Source organism: Zeus faber, assembly GCF_960531495.2.
Source record: "Zeus faber genome assembly, chromosome: 7".
NCBI lineage: Eukaryota > Metazoa > Chordata > Actinopteri > Zeiformes > Zeidae > Zeus > Zeus faber.
In genome coordinates this window covers 16,689,703-16,711,666 of record NC_137203.1, presented here as the reverse complement: position 1 = coordinate 16,711,666, position 21,964 = coordinate 16,689,703, and the positions used below count along the sequence as shown (strand labels likewise).

Below are 21,964 nucleotides of genomic sequence, written 5' to 3'. Positions count from 1 at the left end.
AACAGTACAGCCCGCTCATAGGGGCTGAGGGGATTCACCCAAATTGGTCTGGGACACAGGCACTAAGTGCAAACTTGATTGATGGCCTTTACCAACCCTTTCTCCCAGAAATGGACACAAACTGTATCTACAAACATGTCTCCTGACCGTCTTATGTGCCTGACTGAAGGTATGAAAAAGATGTCCTTGCATGAAGGCCCACAAAGATCAGCCCGCTATATACAGGCCAGAACTGGCTTTCCTCTACCTCCCAGGCTCCCCCAGTCTCCCTGGCCCTCCCTGGTCAAAGAGATGATGAACAGCAACAAGTTAAAGCTAAAAAGGTAATTTACCAGCAGCTCCCAGAAAGTCACAAATCACCTCAGGCAACATAGTAGATCCCCTATTTTACGTGTAGAAAACAATCATGCTTTCCAAAGAATACCGGTAATTTAAAATAAATAATTGTTACAGCACCCCTAGAAATTGACACAGACCACCTGCCTGCTTTAGTTACTTCCATCATTGTTCCTCAATGTTCCCCGAGGCCTCGTAAAAATATGCTCAAAATAGCCTTGTTTAATGTAAGATCACTTGAGAACAATTCCTTTTTAATAAACAATCTTATCACCTCACACAATCTTGATTTTATGTTTATAACTGAAACCTGGTTGGACTGTAATAAATTCTTTGTCATATTATATCATAATTAATAATTCTTTGTCATATCACTCCATGCACTCATGAAACAATATATTAATGACAGAACTAGTCAATGTTAATATAATCTATGTCATGGAAAAATTGTGCTTCTGTCAAATCCGAGAAAAAAGAGTACAGAAAAGCAAAACACAGATGATGAAAATCAGGCTACATATTCATTATGACATGTATAAAGAGCGACTCATATTTACAGCCTAGGGCACCAGGCAGTCCTTTTTTTTCGTATGAAATCAACAATAGTGTCAATAATGCCTATATTCTCTTTGCCACCGTTTTCACTTCACTTTCCTAAATTGGTTAGTACCTATCGGCAGGATAGGAATTTCTTTGTCTCCATTAGCAACTTTGTTTCTCAAAGAATTAACATGACTGGAGTCCCCCAAGGGTCGATTCCTCATCCCCCTTTTATTTACAACCTTTACATGCTACCCGTTAGAAGACACCATTAAACCAAGAATTGGACTTCAAGTCGAACAAAACAATGTTTATTCTGAATCAGAATTACTTTATTTCACCAGGTGTAGGGGGGTTGTGAGAGAGTCAGTGGGTGGGGGGGTGTTGCTGTGTCTGTGAGAGAGAGAGAGAAACAGTCACTGGGCAGGGGGCCTGTTGGTGAGCCCCACTGCCATGGGGTAGAAACTGTTCTTGTGGCGCGCGGTTTTGGTCCTGATGGACCGCAACTTCTTGCCACATTGTCAGTCACGCCAAGGGAAGGGAAACATTCAACAGGAGTAACAAGTGTGACTATTGTCTGTGCATGTTATGATCACATGTCGAAGATACAGGAGAGATCAAATATGTAGAACAAATATAAATGAAATTCAACTGGGGTTGAGTCTAGGGTGGGATGTGGAATCCTGATGAAGTTTTTGAAGAAGGAAGAATTAATCATACTGTGATATCGGTTGGGTGGTAACATAACGGAAGAGGGCGGTAGTGCATTGGTGCAGGAGGCGGGCTGCAATCGCAGCCCAAGAAGAAGAGGCAAGATAATTGGTGACCGGATGCATGGATGCCGGTGCCTGCGCACACACCTAAGTGCAAAACAAGGTCTTATGCAGAAGCAGTAAGAACAGGTTAACAGCAAGAGCAGGGCAGTCATGCAAGGAACAGGACGCAAGCTATCATAGGAACCAATTATGAAACTACAGTTTTTTAAATTGCACTATGTAGGCGTGAAATTGATACATGATGGCCAAATGTAGAGTCCATCAGTGGCATATTGTACATATGTTACAGACAAAGATCAAGAAAGCTCCACAAGTAAAATAAGGAATCAAACCAGACATGTTTCGCTGGCCTTAAGTGAAATGTCCAAATATGCAGTTGGCTCTGGTAAGGCCTTTCCCTTTGATTTGAACATCATATTTAATACAGAGGGACAGTGCTTCTCCCCTGTTTGGCATGTCTGCCCACCAGTGGATGAGGTCTGGTGAGCCCCAGGCCCCACTGATCTGACAGCATGTCCTTAGGGAGGACTGAAGAGACAGGCCCTGACAGTGGGGTAGCATAGTACTGCATAAAACAGCACAGCTGTCCCAATTACATTCTGTCAGTTCTAGTCCCACCCAATCCTCCTTGTTCTCCTGCTGTCCCACTTTTTGGACAATATGGAAATACAAAAGGCCAGAGAAACTATGTGCATTAAGATGAAGGTGGGATATTTTAAAGGTATTGGCAGGCTGGCTGGTGACTTTATTTTAAGGGAATACTTATTAAGCATTATACCATCCAGCCTGGGCTGCATATATGCTGAAACAGTATCATCTGAGGACAAGGTTGATGGAGCCATAAAATGGAAATGGAATAAACCCTGTTTCGTTCTGGGCAAGGTGTTCTCTGGGAGGGAGAATGGGGGTATGTGCATGTCTGTGTAGGGAGCCAGGGGGTGGTTTTGCCCTTGAGGCATGACTTGTGTGTTAATGGGCTCCATGCTTTGCTTCATGCTGTCCACATTGCTACAGAGAACCATCCATCCACATCTATTGTCATGGGGGGAGAGTTTGAGGATGGTGAGGGGAGGGCTTAACACTGACACATAGACAACACCAATATGCTGAGGCTGTTCACCTGCAGGGGCTTCTTGAAAGACCCAATCTATTATAACCAGTGTGTATGATGTAAGAAATTAGTAAAATGGCCAATTCTCAGGCTTGTGTAGCAATTAATTACATGAATGCTCCAATGATCAGCTTTACAATCTGTAATGGTACAAAGAAACTCATAGAATAATAAATAAGGACTGTAGGCTACCACAAGTGGAGAGCTGGCAGCTGCAGTAACTGCTGAAACCTTCTGCTTTGCCAGAATGCAAGTTCTAGAAGTTCCGGAAAAGCAATTTGTGCTACAGATGCCATGCTGTAAACAGAGTCTCCTCCAAACTCTAAACTTGGCCAACCACATCTCATGGTCAGTTTTAAAGTGGAATTCAAGCTGCTGAACCTTGGCTGAATTAGGATTAATTAAAAACAAGGAGCTTTCTGTTCAGTCATCCATAGCAATTATGTTTAGTTATCCATTTCCTTAACTACATTCAAGCTCCCCTTCTCTAGTTCTTAACAAAAGCAAACAACTCATCAGTTTACATTCACCATTCTACCTAACATGAATGTGTTAGACAATGTGCAAAATGAATTCTATAGGAATAGTAATGTTGGCCATCTCAAACACAATCTCTCAAACACAGCCCCAGTTATAGCTCTGCACTCACAAGCCCCTCTATTACATCACCCTGCTCATCCAAAACATGACACTGAGTACTTACTGCATTTTCATTGCTAGATGTTCGGGCCTAGACATAAGGGGTCAAAACCCAGCTCAGTAGATCATTGACCTTACCACTTCGTAAGTTTTACTGTAGCTGGATGCTGTCAAAAAGGTTGTGAGGAAAGGGGCTGACTGGTCAAAGGTTATACCATAAGCATTGCTAATTGCCTTATTTTCCTCCTCCAGGAAGATTTCAAAGCCACTCGTGCTTGCCAACTCATGCTATATTAGTTCATTCTCACTTTGCGTATTGTCATGCTTGACCAATTTCAGGTCTATTATTTCATCATACTCATCGTAACTCTCTCCCTGTCTCTCCTGCATATCCCTCTGTGTTTAAAAATATATATTTCTTTATCCTTCTAGCTCTTCTCTATCAGCTAGGTTTTTACCTGCACTATGTGGTGGCCTGCTTGGACTTGGTAACAAGTTAAATTACTAGTTTATACTGGCGAGTGATGGGAAGATAAGAAGGATTTATAAGAGTTTGGTCCGAATGATAAAGCACTGATTATTTAAATTTAATTGTACCTTTTATTTAATATAGACTCATTATTTTAATATATTTTGCATACCTATTGTATATTATAGTTTATGAATTTTGGAATTCTTGAAATATTGAAAAGCTATCAAAAAGAATTTCAAATAAGACAAAGAGATTTGAATAAGCATACTTCACCTACATAATCACAATGTACAATATGCTGACATTCAAAAAGTATTGTTTTATGATCAAAATATGGAATATGGTGATCTGTATCCAATTATCCGTTCAATAGTTATACATATCTTTCTAAACTATATGTCCAGTCTGTGTTGAATTTTGTAAATTGCTATGATTTACCAAACCAATCATATTTTTGGGGGGGTAACCTTGTGATGTGGAGATGCTTCCTGTTTCACCATTGCAAAATGGGGAAAAAAAACACAGTACTAGTGTTTTATGACCACTGAATTGTCAGTTTAACAAATCATAGAGTTATCACCCAATGTGTTACCAGTGTAATAATACCTTACGGGATTGTTGATACAATGTGACACAACATTACACTCCCTCTGGGTTGTAACAGACACCGGAAAATTACATTACATTCTCGACATGAGGTCTGTAAAAAATGTGCAGAATTCCTTTTTTACCATGGCCTGGAGATAAAGGTGCCAGATACAACAGCTCCTTTGTAAAAGCTTGTTCACAGATCCGTTCCACGGGAACATAACTAGGGCCAGCATGGACCATGGACGTTTTACATTACATTTAGTCATTTAGCAGACGCTTTTATCCAAAGCGACTTGCAATTATTCAAACACAGATGGACGCAGCCATCAGGAGCTAAGTGTCTTGCTCAAGGACACTACAGCATGCTAGCAGGAGGAGCCTGGGATCGAACCAGCAACCTTTAGATTACTAGATGACCAGCTCTACCTCCTGAGCTACCATTCCCCCCCTTCTATCTCCTTTAAATGGTTGATTAAAACACACCCACAGATATACCCATTTACACACCGGAACGAGAGGCCATCTGGACTTTAAGAGAAATATGCTCCCCTCCCTCTGACACCCACAGTAAGACAATGATCTCGGATGATCAAACTAATTTAACAGTTGGAGCTGGCAAAGAGAGCAGACACAGTCATCTCTGGACTTTGTCTCCTGAACCCTTCCCCTGCTGTGAACAGCAAGGGACCCCAGCAAAAAGCAAGCAAAGAATGATTCCGCTGTCTACTTTGGGATATGTATACTGATGAAGTAAGGCACAGTATGATAAATGTGTTAAACCGCTCTTTTCATTTGCTGAGCTTGGACACCTCCTAGCGGCCAATGTTGCTGTTACCCTAAGCCAAGATTTCGGCCTGTGTGCGATTTTTATCCGTGCAGTTAAAAGACTTATTGACGAGTACGATTTTCCCTCTTGCATCCCATTTTCCATATGTGTTTGTTCTTGCATTCCAAATATTCATTCACGTATGTGTTGTCAGATTCTTGCATTCCAAAAATGTATTCACGTGTGCGATTTTGTCTTTTATTTCAAGATGTATTTGACAAACACAAACGTGTTATTCAAATATCATACAATAGGTCATAGATCATACAATAGGTTTTGAACGCCTCGTGACGAAGAGGAACACTCGCCTTCACAGCGAACTAACAGAGAGCCTCGCAAGAATTCCCGACCAATGGGAAACCTCTCACGAACCCCTCGACCAATGTCCATTGAAGGAGGTCACTTCCTGTTCTGCCTTCAGAGAACATAAAAACTCCAGAACACAGCTGCTCGTTTCTTCCTTTGTTCCCAAGGATCTCGCTTTCTCACAACCATTACTGTTACTTGAAGGGACCGCCCTTTCAGCTACCTGGTGTGATGGCAAGCTGCCTGTCTTCCTCTTTGTTCTTTTGAAACCAGGTTTTCGAACTGCGAAACAGCCACGTCGCAGAGACCCCCAGGTACTAATCGTACCTTGAAAACCTTTCCCCCTCTTTACCTCCCCTTAAACCTGTTTGGTAAACCACCGTTTAAAGATCCCTCCTTCTTGCTTGAATAACTGTTTTGGGCCGAGTCCCTTTTCCTTCGTTGACTGAAAGTACAGACCCCCCAAGCCACTGCTACCAAATCACTACATTCCACGCCCCAGAATAACTCTTGCTGAGCAGCTTTCCGCACCTCGCCGTTCTAGGACCCAACAATATGGAAAGATCCATGACCCTCCTCGCTGTTCCGGACCAGACAGACCGCAGGAAGCCCAAGCTTATCTGGCGACAAAGGCGAACAACTCACTGGAGCCGATTATGGTGATCCAGACAATATCGAACCGGTGAACCCCGGAACTCCCGGTAAAGCATGACAAAGTGATGATGGAGTAGCGATAATCTCTTTATTTTATTATTCAGTTTAGAATACATAGTTGCGCCTTAGATTGCATTAAATACAATCCCGCTCAGTCAATCTCTCCCTCTTTCGATAGGAACCACCATTTCATTTCCTAGATGTGTGTTTCTGTCTTAACGTGATTTAACTTACCTTTTCTACCACAACCTTTTGCTTATATTATTAAACTCCATTATTAAAAATAAACATTTATTGTTTGATTAAGAAGTAGTCGGGTATTTATCTGATGTATCGTGTGAGGAATTTCTGAATGTAAAATAACCTGCTTCCCTCAGAGATAAGGACCTTTGTTGCTGTCCATGCAGTCATAAACTAAATGTATATTTTCCAGGTTTTATGGAAAATCTGGTGGCGCCCAACTAAACTTAAATTATAAACATTAATTAAAGGTCCATTTCACGCTACAACACATACACACAGGTTTGTTGTAGTATGAATCTAAATAGATGCATTCTTCTCGTAAGCGTCATGTGTTGAATGCTGCACGTTGCCAATATAGTGTGCATAACCCACTATGGCACTAACAAACACATTGATGTTTTTTATTTCTGGCAGAAGTTGTGTAAATCTTGGAAAATCAATTTGATTCACTTGCATCTGGAAAATAATGATGTTCTGTCTAGTTCTCCGAGCTGTTTTAATTCTCATTCATTTTATCCTTGAAAAGGATGTTATGTTTATATATTATATTATGTTTGTACAGAAACACTGAGAAACCGATTTGGATTTGTCTCAATTTGGCAACATTACAGCTATCTCTTGGCTGCTAATAAACATTAGCTTCTTTTGTTTGACATTGTATGACCTTTTAAGATCCTGGTTGTCAAGATCATTGAACTGTCCCACTAGTGAGTTGGGTATCTGTTTCAGGATTTAGTCTCCAACCAGTGTTACATTTCTGTCTGGTGTGTGTATGTGTCTGGGCACCCGCTCCCTGTCGTGCTTGTGATGTAGGACGGACGCTTACACGCTGTTCTCGTACGTTCTGAATGACTCTGAGTAACCTCTCCTCAGTGATATCATGAAAAAAAACAGCTGCTGCGACAAAGGCCTGTTGGTGTGAAAAAGATGTCTGAATGGGTTAAATATAAACTTTGCACTTGCTATTGTATGGAATTGGCCTTACCAAGTGCAAATGAAACCATTACCATAACATTGCATATATCTAGTCTAGCTGCATTGGATAAAACACTGTCAGGAAATAATACTGGGACTTAGGAAGTGATCAAGTGTTGTAAATATCAGGAAGAATGTTACTATTGTAGAGACACTGCAAGGTCTGCTGATGATGCAGCTACTGTCAAAACATAAAGGGGGGGGGGGGGGGGGAAGCTTATTTTCTAATACTCAACAGGAATTATAGCAAGCCGAAACACATCATCATTATTTGCTGATCTTACCGATAGAAGAATTTGGAAGTAGGGTATCATGTGACATCATCACCAAAATGTGTCTTTGTTCCATATTATGAAAAGATATGTTATTTATTGGATGTACCATAATTATTACTGTAGCTTACTGTAGCTTATATATTAATAGAACTTCAACATCTTTAAAGGTCTTTGCCTCCCACAGTAAAAATTCTCCTTTTTGGGGACAGTAGCCATAAAGTCAAACTAAGATACTGGCAGATACTGGCATTTGAACCATTTGTGGTTGTGCTTTGCTTGATGACCCAGTGTTTCACATGTTGACTACCCACTCAGTATTTAGGTCTGCATGTGGGATAGGAAATAGTTCATGGAGGGACAGAGAGAGGACAGGGAGTATCATGTGTCATTTGATGCTTTTCTTAAACAAATCACAATGGACCAAAAATAGAATCTAGTTAACAATAGAGGCTAGCAGCTTACAACATCTATCATTTCAACAAAGCTGACAAAGCTTCAGTTCATTTATAAGTCTCTGTCATAAGTTATCTCTAATTGAAGGAGACCAGCAGAGGTCACACAGGGGTGAGATTATTGATTGCCATGGTAACTTGGGAAGTCAGCTCATGTCTTGTGAAAGAATCAATACAAATAAATAAGTGCTATGTCAATGCAATTAAATGAGCACAATAGTGAGTTTAGAATACTGAACATCAAATAACTTGTATATACTAGGTGGAGAATAGCCGGTTTGCTCTGTATTTATGCTGCGTTCCATTTACCTCTGAAGTCGGAGCTGGTAATGACGTCACACCCGAGTTGACCGCGTTCCAGTACAAAAAAAGCCAAGATGGATGCCTCCAGGAAAACCTTTGTTGTGCTTGCTCTTTTGGAATACAACTACAGAACAAATATGGGACCGGGGAATGGAGGGCTCCTCTGAGGGTCCACGAACATGTACATGTTCACTTCCAAATCGAAATAGAAAAGAAAAAGAACATTGCTAACATCACAGCTGTAATATTACAGCTTTCACTTATTGTTGATGCATGGAGCAGCCATCTTGGATTTTGAGGTTGGTGTTGGTGAGGATCTTCCGACTTTCCGCTTCTGAAGTCCGACTTCAGGGGGCACTCCGGTTTGAATTCCAGTTGAAATTCCGACTTCCCAGTTCAAATAGAATGCACCGTTAATCCTTTACATTATGGCGAGTCTTCTGATTCAATTTCAGTTCACAGAAATACCGCTTCATGCATCTTTAATTGCATCCGTACAGTATAAAGAATGTGTGTGACCTCTGACCTCTGCCTTCCAGATGACTCGGGGGATGAGGAGCCCACTTCCCAGTCGGACCGCAGTGAGATCCAAGGCACCCTGAAGACGCTGGTCAGCAAGCTCGATGACCTGAGCACATGCAACGACCTGATTGCCAAACACGGGGCTGCGCTGCAGCGCTCACTGAGTGAACTGGAGGCGCTAAGAGTGCCTGTCGAGGGAGGAGAGAAGATCAAGGCCGTCAATGAGAGAGCCACTTTATTCCGCATAACTTCCAATGCTATGATCAATGTGAGTAGTGACCGCGACTATCTCACCGGCACTGGCAACATTGCCGGTGAAGGACGGTGACCGTCCAAATCACTTAATGAGGCGTTTTAAGAGGATAGCAAAATAAAGGAAGTAAAGGGATCAAATGGTGTAATTTTCGGGAGCACATCCCGGTCTGCGTCTCTGCTCCCCGGAGGAGGAGCAGAGGGGGCTCCTCCGGAACTGGTCCCCCCTCCCCCCGGTAACAGGTGTGTGTGTGTCTGAGTGCACTCGGCGCGTTGTTCCTCCAATATCTTAACTGAACTGATCCGAACCAAAGAAAGAGAGAGAGCCTGTTTCAGAATGACCTGGAAACGGGGTTTACGGTAATTGATTTAATTAATGAATATCTTCTTTTTGTGGATTTCTCCAGAGGGGGAGAAAAGCCCCCCGGGGGCGGTTAAAGCGCCGGAATACCAGCTGTTATTCAGCACGCTTTGAATTGCTCTTTACAGGTCATTAAATTGGCAAAATAAAAGGACAATAATCACTCAAAATATCACAACCCCCCCCCCCCCCCCCCCAAAAAATGTTGGCTAATCACCGGTTGCCGATATATTCGTCCAATCGCCCAAGCCTACTTTATACTGCATCAGATAACAGATGTCAGTGTCTAGATTTGGCATCACTCCTTTAAAATTTGATGGACAAATAGGGAGAAAGTTTTCCCCCAAACTTCTTTTCCAGAACAATGGTGTTCGCAATAGCAATCAATATTGATAGAGTAGTTCGCAGTAAAGCAAAAGCCTTAGTTTTGTTAATGTACTGTATGCCCTGAAGTGTTTTATGTGAAAGAGGGTTGGGGATTTTTTTTTTTTTTTTTTTTTTTTTTGCAAATTTCCATTTGCAGTTAGTAATGCGCCAGAGTTTGGGGGGAGTTTGGACGCTGAAGCAGCGACACTGGATCTGATTTGGTCAGGGAGGGGACGGGAATAGTCTGTACCTCTCCACCCCCTCACCCCTTCCCTACCCCCTGGTGAGGAATGTCAAACCCTTCCTTCCACTGCCATTAGACAGATAGACCCCCTGAAGACCTGCTGGGGGAAAGCAGACGTTACCTAAACTGTCTCCAAGGTTTGTCTCTACACTGTTGCTCTGATTTAAAATGCTTTCAGCTTTGTTTTTTTTCCCACAGCCACAATGTTAATTTTGGCTGGACCTTTGACAGACCGTCTGTTCCTGTTGCATGATTTGTTATGTGTGTAAAAAAGATTTGCTTTGCGTAGTTTTTTTTTTCTTTTTTTTTTTTTCTTTTTTTTGTATTTCCTAATACAACTTTATAAGGGAAGTGGGCTACATTATCTGAAATTTGACGCATTTAGTACACTAGATTACACTTCCGTTATGGATTGTTCTTCTGTGCCCCCTAATGATAAGCTTAGTGTTTCTGAACATTTCCACCTTTTAATTATTTGCTGGAGGTATTGAAATTGACAGGACAAGCAATAACAGAACTTCTTGGAACTACTGTGTAATTAAGACATGATTATATCTTGCCAAAATGGGCATTAAATGATAGACTAAGGGGAAATACTGCCACAAACATCTATACAGTTCTGTTCTTGTGAATGGTTCTCTTTTAATGTGGACCCCTTATGCTCCTTCTCATTAAATTAATATAGGTCTCTGAAAAAATGTTCAAAGTTTTTTGCTAGAAATTCCACTCGTATTATGCATTTGAGCCATTCTAACATGTGTCCAATCCACCCTGTCTTAAAACAGGCTGTTTAAATGGGAGGAGCCACCCTCCCGAGGCCCCAAGTTCTGTGAGACAATGGCGTTTGAGCATGGCTTCTGGACTTTGTTCTATTTACTCCGTAACGTTCACTGATTTCACCTGATCAGTCCACAAAAAAATGTTTCAGAACAAATATGAGGCGAGAAATAAGCAATCGAGTTGCTGAATCTCCACTCATATTATCTACAAGGCCTAATTTAAAAGTTTGTTCCGACTTTCAGTGCTGTGTCGGGAGCAGCCCGGAGCTTGGAGCCCTGCAGGATATGGCGGGGCTCCTTTTTTTGTTTGATTCAATTACGGAAATGTCAGAGAATAAAATGAAATAAATACATCTACATTTTTGTTTGGAGAAACATGGAGCAAACTGCGCCCCACAGCCTACACTACAGTTAATTTACCGTTGGCACACACACACACACACACACACACACACACACACACACACACACACACACACACACACACAAAGAAATAATTAAATTTACCTCAATTTACCAAATTTACCTTGTTACTGACAGTTGGTATTAATTCCTCTGCAGCCAACAGAGCACTTCCCATGATTAGCTCTTAGCTCCGATGCTAGCAGGTCTGGTTGCGCTCCAGGCGTGGGTGGAGTTACTCAGATGGGGAGCAGCTCCAATTTGAAGGACTCCCTTGGTGACGTGGAGGAGGGCAGCGAAGCTGAACGGCTCATTTTAGGACATGTTTTCTGAAACAGACAGCTCACAATAAACTGACTGGATTGTCTTATTTCACAGTTTGTGTGTTAGTAGACCCATCAGAGACCAAAATGTATGTGCACAAGCGCTGAAAAAGTGAATTTTGCAGAATAGGTCCCCTTTAAAGCTGAGAGTTAACATAGAACAACGGTATTTGACTTTTGGAGCTTGGCACTCAGCCGCCTTTAACTAGTTTACGTACTTACTTTATTACTTATAGTGTAGCAGCAGTCTGTTCCACTCCTATAGAAATAGAGGAAGAGACGGAGGGTGGGTTTAATGGAAAAAGAGGTGTTGACACAGTCGGGAGAAACGCTGAGGGCAGAGCTTCATGCCCTTAAGAGATGACTTGCACTATCGTACATTTTTAGTGCTGATGTAACTCCTCACAAGTGCCATAAGGGCCAGGCTGTTGCCCGGGTTAGTGGGTGCACAGTGCTGTGCCTCCAAATAAAACAAATAATTGTTATTTTGAAAGTAGCATGATTTGTAACGTTGGATCAGTGAGTTTACGTACTTACTTTGCCCATCCGCCGGAAAGCCGCTCAGTCCTGTTTCAGACTCTATATTTCCCCACAGGAAGTCACAAGCGGTCTGCATTTGTACAACAGACTCAGCAGAAATAAAGTGGAACTATTGTGCTTTTTAAGTAGATGCTTAGTTTCATATCAGGTTTACGTTAGAGGAAGTGAGAAGCAGCATCCCAAGCGCTTTGGGTTTTCGTCTGAGGGTCAGTCTGTGACTCTTGGAGCACTCCATATCCAGCCGCTGGAGGTAAGACACTGTGTTCTTTGGTGGAATTTAGTTAGATTTTAATTTAATTTAGATGTATTTGTTTTTGTTAGTTCCTACTTGTATGAAACTGTGGTGGACTAAGGGTGAAGCACCGGCTGCAGATGACAGCACGGTTCCCTAGGATTTTAATCATTTTTCAGTCAGAATGTAACCATGCTTTTATACTAAGGGTGTAACGATTCACCGATAGGAATCGTAAACTGGTTATAACATTAAAGATGCGACTACATCGATACGCGGATCCCTGGATCCATCTAAATGTACCATGAACTGGGCGCTGGCCCGATTCTAAAGTTATGATTCGGCTGACTGAAGTTTTGCTACTAATTCTACTTTAGTATAAACTATGCTTCTGCGGAAAACTCATTGATCTAATGTTACAAATCATGTTACTTTCAAAATAACAATTATTTGTTTTATTTAGAGACACAGGGAACGGGACGCAGAGTGGACTGGAGATCGCGCCATCTCCATTACGCAATCCACTGTCCTGATCCAAGGCGGAGCGGGACAGTTACTTAGTTGGGTTTAGAATGTTTGTTTCTGTGGCGGCCCAAGGGGCGTGATCGAGCACCGGCTGCAGACGACAGCACTGTTCCCTTTCCCGACCAGGGAAGGGGTCCGGCGGAGGCGGCGACCCGGACAACCTGGCAGAGTTCCATCCGGGGGCAGTCCCGGCGGCCGTGGCTGGGCCGCCCGCAGTGCCCGCACCCCTGCCCAGGGGTCTGCGTAGCTCCCTGATTTCCCGCAGCAGCACCACCCAGGTTGCTGAGAGGGGACAGCGCAGGAAAGGGAACCGTGCTGTCATCTGCAGCCGGTGCTTCACCCTTAGTCCACCACAGTTTCATACAAGTAGGAACTAACAAAAACAAATACATCTAAATTAAAAACACAGGAAAACCGGCACGGGAACTGGCGGCACGGGAACTTCTAGACGGCGGAAGAAGCCACAGGGTTGTTATTACACACTGAGGTTTATTGTTACCTTCCAGGCTGTTTTTGCCATAACCCATGCCTTTGAACCGACAACCACACAACCGAACACTTATATTATGTATTACTATATCAGATTTACAATATACTAGATATTATTATCTAAATGCCATAAAGTAACAAAAATACTAGGGATTCCCTGTATTTTAGGAAATATAGAATAGAATAGAATATAGAATATAGAAATATATCTATTTGAAGGTAAGCAATACCACTTTTATAGAATTGGTTTATTTGAATTTCCAATGAAAAATGAACGTCTTCATTAAACAAATGTTAAGAACTGTATCAGATTACATCGAATCATTCCGTATTAAAATGTATCGTCCCTGAATCCTATTGTAGATACGTATCGCATCGTATGGTATCTAGATATGTATCGGATCGTCTCATAAGGGAGTGATGCACACCCCTATTTTATACATTTTGCATTACGACCAAAGTATTGCATATTCTAAGGTGTCCTAGTATTGAAAACCACATCAAGGTCATGGTCAGTGCATGAGGACGTTAGCCTGTGTACTGTAAGAAGAAATACAATATGCAATGCTATAAATATACAGTCTGACAATAATAGTATTAGCTACCATGCAAACCTCTAACTGCTGAGGAAGAAATACATCTACAGCTTGATGTGAAAAAGTGGAAACGGTCTTTGATTTTGTTGAGCACAGAAATGTAAATAAAAACAAACTTAGTTTAAAGGGGACCTATTATGCTACTTTTCAACAAAATAATATAGGTAGTTAATATAGGTCTCTGGTTCCCCAAAACATTCTAGCCATTCTAACATGCCTCTAAACCATCCTGTTCCAGAACGCTGTATTTTGTTGGTGGCGCTTCCCCCCTGAGGTCCCTAGTTCTGTGAGCCATTGGGGTTTGAGCAGAAGTTCCGGGTTCTGTGAGCCAGTAGGGTTTGAGCTTTAATTACGGGTTCTGTTGTACTTAGTCTGTATACTTTCACTGATTTCACCTTATCAGTCCATCAAAATCTGTTTCTGAACAAATTTTAGGAGAGAAATAAGCAATCCAGTTGCACAATCTTCACTCATTATATTTACAGTACAACACCTAATTTAAAAGTTTGACTTTTGTTGCCGACACTGCACGCAGGGATTTTTTTGTTTCATGTATATATCTGAAATCTATAAATACATCTACAATAAATACACACTATATTTATTGGTTTTGTTTGGAGTAATGCCCAGCGTATCTTCCGCCGCAGCCTACAGTCTGCCTACCTCATCCTTTTTTTTCTGAAAGAAACACAGCAGAATTATTTTCTATATACTTACATTTCCATCCTCTGCAATTTCTTCACAGACAGTTGTTGTTCATTCCTCCTTTATTAAGGGATTTGTACTGGTCTGTGAGCCAACAGAGCAGTTCCCGCCGGTGCTTGTTATTTCTCCAGTCATGGGTGGAGTTACTCAGATGGGGGACAGTTCTAATTCTACTGAGGCCCTAAATTATGTAGATAAGGGCTGTACATCTGAATGGCTTGTTTCATGACATGTTTTCTGAAATAGACAGCTCACAAAATACTGACTGACTCTTATTTCACAGTTTGCGTGTTAGTAGGCTGACCAGAGACTCAAATGTATGTGCTCAAGCTCTGAAAAAGTGAGTTTTTCATAATAGGTCCCCTTTTGTATCAATACAATTTTGTGTGCAGGTCTGTGTTTGTTTTGGGCGTTTCCGGATATCTTGATATCCTCTTTGGAGAGGGATCAAAGAAGGGGTGGACTGTAACCATGTCGTTGTTCCTCCTCCTCCTGGTTGCTAAAGGCGATACATCCTATCTGTACACCCCAGGGACCACAGAGAGATTATCTGAGCTTGGTGACATTCTCACACCTCAACTCACTGACTGCTCCCAGAACCATATCCAAGTGGATTTAGCCTGCTGTCAACAGCCCATATTGGGTGATTACCAGAGAAGCTTGCATAAATACTCAAAATGAGGCAAGACTAGATTTACATGTAATTCATAACCATGCTCTTTTTTTTGGCTGGGAATAATTAAAAGCACCCCTTAAAATGCACTAAAAGGTCTAAATTGCATTTTGTGTGCTGCAAAATCTAGCTTGGGCTGGTAGCCTTGTAGCTGACAGCGCATTAACTGCCCCCTGAATGCTGTCAGCTGTTAGGTGTGTGATTTAGGTTCATTGAACTTTGAACTCACAGACATATGATGCTGCGCCAACAAGTGCTGACACTGTGTATTTGATCTGAAATAACCTCTTTGTTTTAGCAGAACTGCCAAGGCAGCAATAGGAGCTCTATTGAGGCGACTTTTACCATGACATTGTATCTTGGCAGGAGCCCAATCTATTCTGCAATCTAACCGTTTCGCCCGTAGCGCATCATTCCATTATCTGTTAACTTCAAGTGTGCCCTGAGACAAGGACTGAGACTCCATGCTTGCTCAGTGCGATGCGGCGCCCCATTAAAAGAGCCAGGAAGAAGACTAATTGACATAATGAATATTGCTCGAAAGCCTTGATTACAATGATTGATAATCATGTAATTGAATCTCTTTCCGTCTCCTCACATTGTAATGCTGTCTGCTCATCAACTGGGGTTCCGGAAATTTAATCACCTGGTGATTTTCTCTTTGTAGAATATGATCTACATACACTGTGCTTGGTATTAACATACAGTTGGACACAATATAAGCAGTGCAACATTTAAGGTTACACACAGGGACCAAGAAGGGTCACTCTTCTATCACAATACAGAAACACTTTTTTTTTGTATTATATTTTTTTATTGTGTGTGTGTGTGTGTGTGTGTGTGTGTGTGTGCGTGTGCGTGTGTGCGTGTGTGCGTGCGTGCGCGGGGGTTGTATGCGTCTAGGCGTGTCGAGACTTCTTGGACCTAGCAGAAACCCACAGTCGGAGATGGCAGCGGGCGCTGCAGTATGAGCGAGAGCAGCGCACCCACTTGGAGGAGACCATCGAGCAGCTAGCCAAGCAGCACAACAGCCTGGAGAGGGCCTGGAGGGAGGCCCCCACGCTCGCTGCCAAAACATCCAGTGCCCCCACCAACAAGGGTGAGCTCTACTGTGTAACTCCCGCTCCCTGCGGAAATAGTGAGAACATTTCAAAAGTCGGAAACTTGGAACTTTGGAGCTAATTTCATCAATTTGTCAATAATGCATTGGACTGTGGAATCATTGTATTGCATCGGTCAGTGGGCTAGAATAAGAGAAACATTACAAAGCTCAAAAATGCAGTGTGAGTGGTTTAAAGTGGTAATCCGTGAGATTATTTCGATTTTCTTTTATGTTGAACTTTGTAAGAAGCAGCCATTCAATGTATTTGCATTATGCACATGCTCCTCTGTATGCTGTTTCCATTCGTGGTGGTGGGGTCTGCTTTTCCCACTGAAACACCTTAAAACTGTTTTGCCAGGAACAAAGTTTTGACTGTGTCCTTACATATTCTGAATGCATATAATAATATATTAAGTGTATCATATTCTTATGTCACAACGGAAAAAGTGCCAGAAAATTAAGACACTGAACATTTTTAGTGGAAAAAGAAAGTCAATTTGGTTCAGAAGTGAACGTTAAGGTTCCCTCTGCTCTGAAATTGATTAAACTTTTCGGTCACAACAATTACCCTGAACACTTTTGTGTTCTTAAAGGGGAATATTCTTAAAGGATCTTCATTTCATCAGTTTTCTGTGATAGTAATTGCCATACGCTGTGAGGAGCAACATTTTCTTCTCCTGAGCAGATTAATTGCTTCATTAAATATTGGATTTTTGGTTATGAGAAATGAACTTGGAGGAATTTGTAAGTTGCGTTAGTTATCCAACAGGAACATTGCCTCTTTAAGTAAGCTGATTATCCTTGATTAATCGCCTTGGGCATTTGATTATTCACCGTTTCCCCAGTTGCCCCTTGTGGTAAGAACCAAGATCATGTGAGGGCCGTGCTGGTCATGCATGCCGTCAATGTGCACTTACATAATGTGTGTATCCTGACAGAAGGGAGTGAGAGGCCACTCAAAGAGGAAGCGAGTGATGAAGATGAGGATACCGAGTTCTTTGATGCCATGGAGGACTCCCCTGCATTTATCACAGTGACCACCACTGAGAGTTCACAGCACAGGTTGGTTTCACACAACCCACACGACCGTAAACTTCGCGACTTGATTTGCATTCGGGCAACTATTTCGTCTCAGTATTTAGTATTTGTTTTATTTTTATCTGTCTCGTTTCACAGAAGCGTGGGCAGGAAAATTGAGACAGACCGTTTTTTGGACGTGGTTTATTTTCAATAAAGCAAAGATTACTCACCAGTTTGCCAGTCCCTTCTCTTTCATATTTTATTTTTAATAAGACTATGGGTCATTTACATCAGGGACCAGTAGGGGAATAGTCGGCCTCCAGGGTAGGACTCCTCTCTATTATAGACTCATATTCAAATTTGAAAAACTTTGTTGTCCCTTGGGGGAAAATTAGGTCTGCAGTCAGGGTTACACAAGCGGTCATCATTATTAAAGCACAAAACTACAGGTCATAAGAGGACAAAAGCAGAACATCAGGAAGGAGCTTTCCCATTATTATAGTGCAAAATACAGCAAATATTTCATATTATATGAAAGTGATCCAAGTAAGTTACTTTTGACCTAGTGTAAATTTGAGTTGCATAATATACATATCCCTTTACGCGTGCGTGTGGTCCACTTCCCTACTGACGAAAACCCTTTTTCGTTGTATTACAGACGTTCTCAGAGCAACCTCAGTGGAGCGAGCGGAGGCCATCCCCACGACTGGAACCAGGACAACAATGTGAGTGTCTTCTCACCCCCCAAAAAAGGCTCCGACTTACTGGCCTGACATCTTTGGAACCGCGTCACCGTGCGCCACGGTGACAGTTTGGATTAATCCATGGTGTTTAAGCTGTCACCGACCCGTCATTTATTTTCATGCCCACTCGACTGGCTGTTTTCGCAGCCCGTTGCTGGAGTGGATCCTCACAACCTGCCCCCCGTCCCTCCCTCGCTCCCTCCGCTTCCCACTGGCGTCCTGTCACTCCTGTGGCGCCAGAGATGTACAGCTGCTCTCTGCCCCATTCCTCCAGATCTTAATTACCAGTCAGACATCTGCTCTCCTCTACTTCATTCTGTCGCTCCCTCCCTTTCTTCTCCCACGCTCCAGTCCCGCTCTGTCACTGTGATCCCACTCGTGGTGAGACGGGCGAAATTCTCACAAGTTTCTAGACGAAGTGAAAAGTCCCTCTGGCTCGCCGTATCTCGTTTTCGGGAGAAACCTCATGTGCTGTGCGTTTCTCCACCCCTCATCTGTCGCACCCTCCGCCCCCCTTTATCTCAGGTCTCTCCCGGCTGCAACAACGTGTCGGGGAAGGAGATGCAGCCGCGCCGGCAGCGACGGACGCACATCCCCAACAAACCAAACTACTCCCTCAATCTGTGGAGCATCATGAAGAACTGTATCGGCAAGGAGCTCTCGAAGATCCCCATGCCTGTAAGTGTGTTTGGCCAAATTGTCCCCCTCCATTTATAGAGGTTTATAGGTTTATGCGAAGGACTAGCGTTTACGGTACACGCTCTGTGCACCTCACTGAGGAACCAAACTAGATTGCACTTTATTGATAAACCCAGTTGAACAGCAGCCAAAATACGAAAAAATCAGAAAAACCAGGCGATCTGAACTGAACATTAAGGTGATAACATTTATGTTTTATGATAATGTTAAGTGTCCAGTATTTCACACGATAAATGTATTTTACGTGAAGAGAAAATCTTTTCAACTGTGATATGACGTGTGATACTGAGCAGTGCAAGGGAAGTGTAAGTGTACTGATGACAATCATTTTGTGATGTTTATAATGACGGCAGTGCCAAGAAATGTGCTTTTTGCGGGGTTGCAGCACTCTGCAGTCATAATATTATAACTAAAGAGAAAGAATAAAGCAATGCTATGAAATGAAACGTTGCTCTGAGACATAAATATTTACGTGTCGCCAGTAATTGGCTCTTTAGACGTGGCAGCTGACATTCTTCAGCATGTGAAAGTTCCCATGAGAACACTGTGGAACACACTCGTTATGCTTATGTGCTGGACCTTTTCTTCACTGCTCTTGAGGTGGGACAATTTTAGTCTGTCAGAAAAATATCCTGCAGCTGGCTTTTTGTAATGGAAATATATTTGGACTCTGCATGCGCACCTTCACCTCACCGCAAGCCTCAGTAAGTTCTTGAAATTAAAATATGCCCGTAGATATGATAGTAGTGAGATAATAACAATAGTAATAATAGTTGTGTTAGTAATGATAGTAATAGTAATTATAATAGCAATAGTAATATAATAATATAGTAGTGCTTGAAAATCAAACATGTAGCAAGGTTTTATTCATTATAAGAAATATACACTGCTTGAGATATACAATACCTCCGCCATGTGTGCGCCCCCTGCAGGTGAACTTCAACGAGCCGCTGTCGATGCTGCAGCGTCTGACGGAGGACCTGGAGTACCACGAGCTGCTGGACAAGGCGGCACGCTGTGAGTCGTCCCTGGAACAGATGTGCCTGGTGGCCGCCTTCTCCATCTCCTCCTACTCCACCACGGTGCACCGCACGGCCAAGCCCTTCAACCCACTGCTGGGCGAGACCTACGAGCTGGATCGCATGGAGGAGTTTGGCTACCGCTCGCTGTGTGAGCAGGTGAGAGCCAGACCTCACGTCAGCGTCCCGTTTACAGTTCTTTAAAACGGTCCTACCTATAACTGAGCTCCATCCCAAACTCGTCCTTGCGTTCAGGTGAGCCATCACCCCCCTGCAGCCGCTCATCATGTGATTTCCCAGCGAGGCTGGACCATGTGGCAGGAAATCACCATCGCCAGCAAGTTCCGTGGCAAATACCTCTCTATAATGCCTCTGGGTGAGAGAGAGACAGGTTTTTTTTTTTTTTTTTTTTTGTTTTTTTTTTATGGGTTGCAAAGAACTTGTTGTTTTCAAATAAAGGACCAAACACTAAAATATAGCTTTTACACGGTATGTACCTATGTGGTGTGTACCCTAGCTGAGTCTCAAGGCTCCAGATAAATGATAGATTTGGAATCAGTATCCGGACCCAGTGCAATTTATCTGACCTCTTTCACACTCTATTATATCCCTGCTCCGAGCTACCGTACTGCATTATTGGGAGAAGAAAATCATGTAATCGGAAATGGTTAATGCTGAAGCGCACGATGTTCATCATCCTAGGTTAAGCCGCTCTAAAACAGCGTGAGGTTGTATTGCCTGACAACTGAGTGAGGAGACACTCTGCTCTGTTTTTCAGACCCTGCTAGTGTTATCGACTTTATGCACAAACCGAAGAATTGAAGGAGCAAAACCATAAAAAAAAAAAAAAAAGTTCAAAATGTATCTTTCAATTCCGTGCAATCGTAAATTATTAAAAGAAGTAAACGTCTCTGGGTATTCTTCAAATGGTTGTTATTGGTGAGCGTTTTTCTCTCCCTGTTATTCATCGCTATTCCAATTTCCTCCTCTCCCTCCCTGTCAGGTGCCATTCACCTACAGTTCCACTCCAGCGGCAATCACTACATGTGGAGGAAGGTCACCTCCACTGTGCACAACATCATAGTGGGAAAGCTTTGGATCGACCAGGTCTGTTTTCTCCCTTTATTGCTTATTGAGCAGGATAACTCCACACGGTCACTGAGGTCGCAAAATACACCCGTGCCTGAAGCCGTCTCTTTCAGTTCCCATAAAAATCGCCTAAATCGCCTAAATTTTCAGTCTTTCAAACCACTTCCATTGATAAAATTCAGTGCCAATATCCATCAGCTGTGGGTGATTTTTTATTTTTTTTGTAATAGCTGAAACATCCCTTCCCTTCAGCAGTACAGCATTCTGCAAATTTAATATAGAGTAATAAAAAGTGCGCCCCCACTAAGGAATTGGCAAATCCAGAGGCTCTGACTATGACTCACGTGTTAATGACGCTCTTTGTCTTTTACAGCCAAATCCATTCCGCTAATATAATTTTAAATGTTACTCCAAAAACATAATTCCATATTTCCAAAGCTTTATAATCTGACTTTGTCATTTCATAGGATATGGTGTATATTATTTTTGTTGTGATGCCCTTTTCAACGGCAAGCAGCTGCATTCTTTGATGTGTCGTGGTGTGTAAACCAGGCCAGTGGAGGGGAGCGCTGCGTGGAGTAGAATGAGAGCACAGAATGAAACTACATAAATAAGCAGGGTCTCGGTCTCTGGAGCTTAATCTCTCCCTTATCTCTCATTGTGCCCTAAAATAACAGCCTCTTCATTCTCTGAGATGGCCCAATTAAAATGGCGGACGAACAGGAAAAATTGACGACCCTTGTGTGCACATACGCCGTGTGTGCACGGAGGAGGATTTCCTTTT

General features: G+C 42.5%; 1 protein-coding gene across 1 annotated transcript in view; it reads left to right on the top strand.

Annotated features, from left to right (window-relative positions):
- Positions 1-21,964, top strand: part of osbp2b (oxysterol binding protein 2b) — a gene marked incomplete at its 5' end in the record, with an annotated part of 58,438 nt that overhangs the window by 33,114 nt on the left and 3,360 nt on the right. The window contains 8 exons of the mRNA XM_080003832.1: positions 9,039-9,289; positions 16,412-16,607; positions 17,549-17,672; positions 18,289-18,355; positions 18,899-19,051; positions 20,005-20,250; positions 20,347-20,467; positions 21,095-21,198. Of these exons, the coding sequence (XP_079859958.1) occupies positions 9,039-9,289; positions 16,412-16,607; positions 17,549-17,672; positions 18,289-18,355; positions 18,899-19,051; positions 20,005-20,250; positions 20,347-20,467; positions 21,095-21,198 (1,262 nt within the window). The remainder of the gene's footprint in view (positions 1-9,038; positions 9,290-16,411; positions 16,608-17,548; positions 17,673-18,288; positions 18,356-18,898; positions 19,052-20,004; positions 20,251-20,346; positions 20,468-21,094; positions 21,199-21,964) is intronic.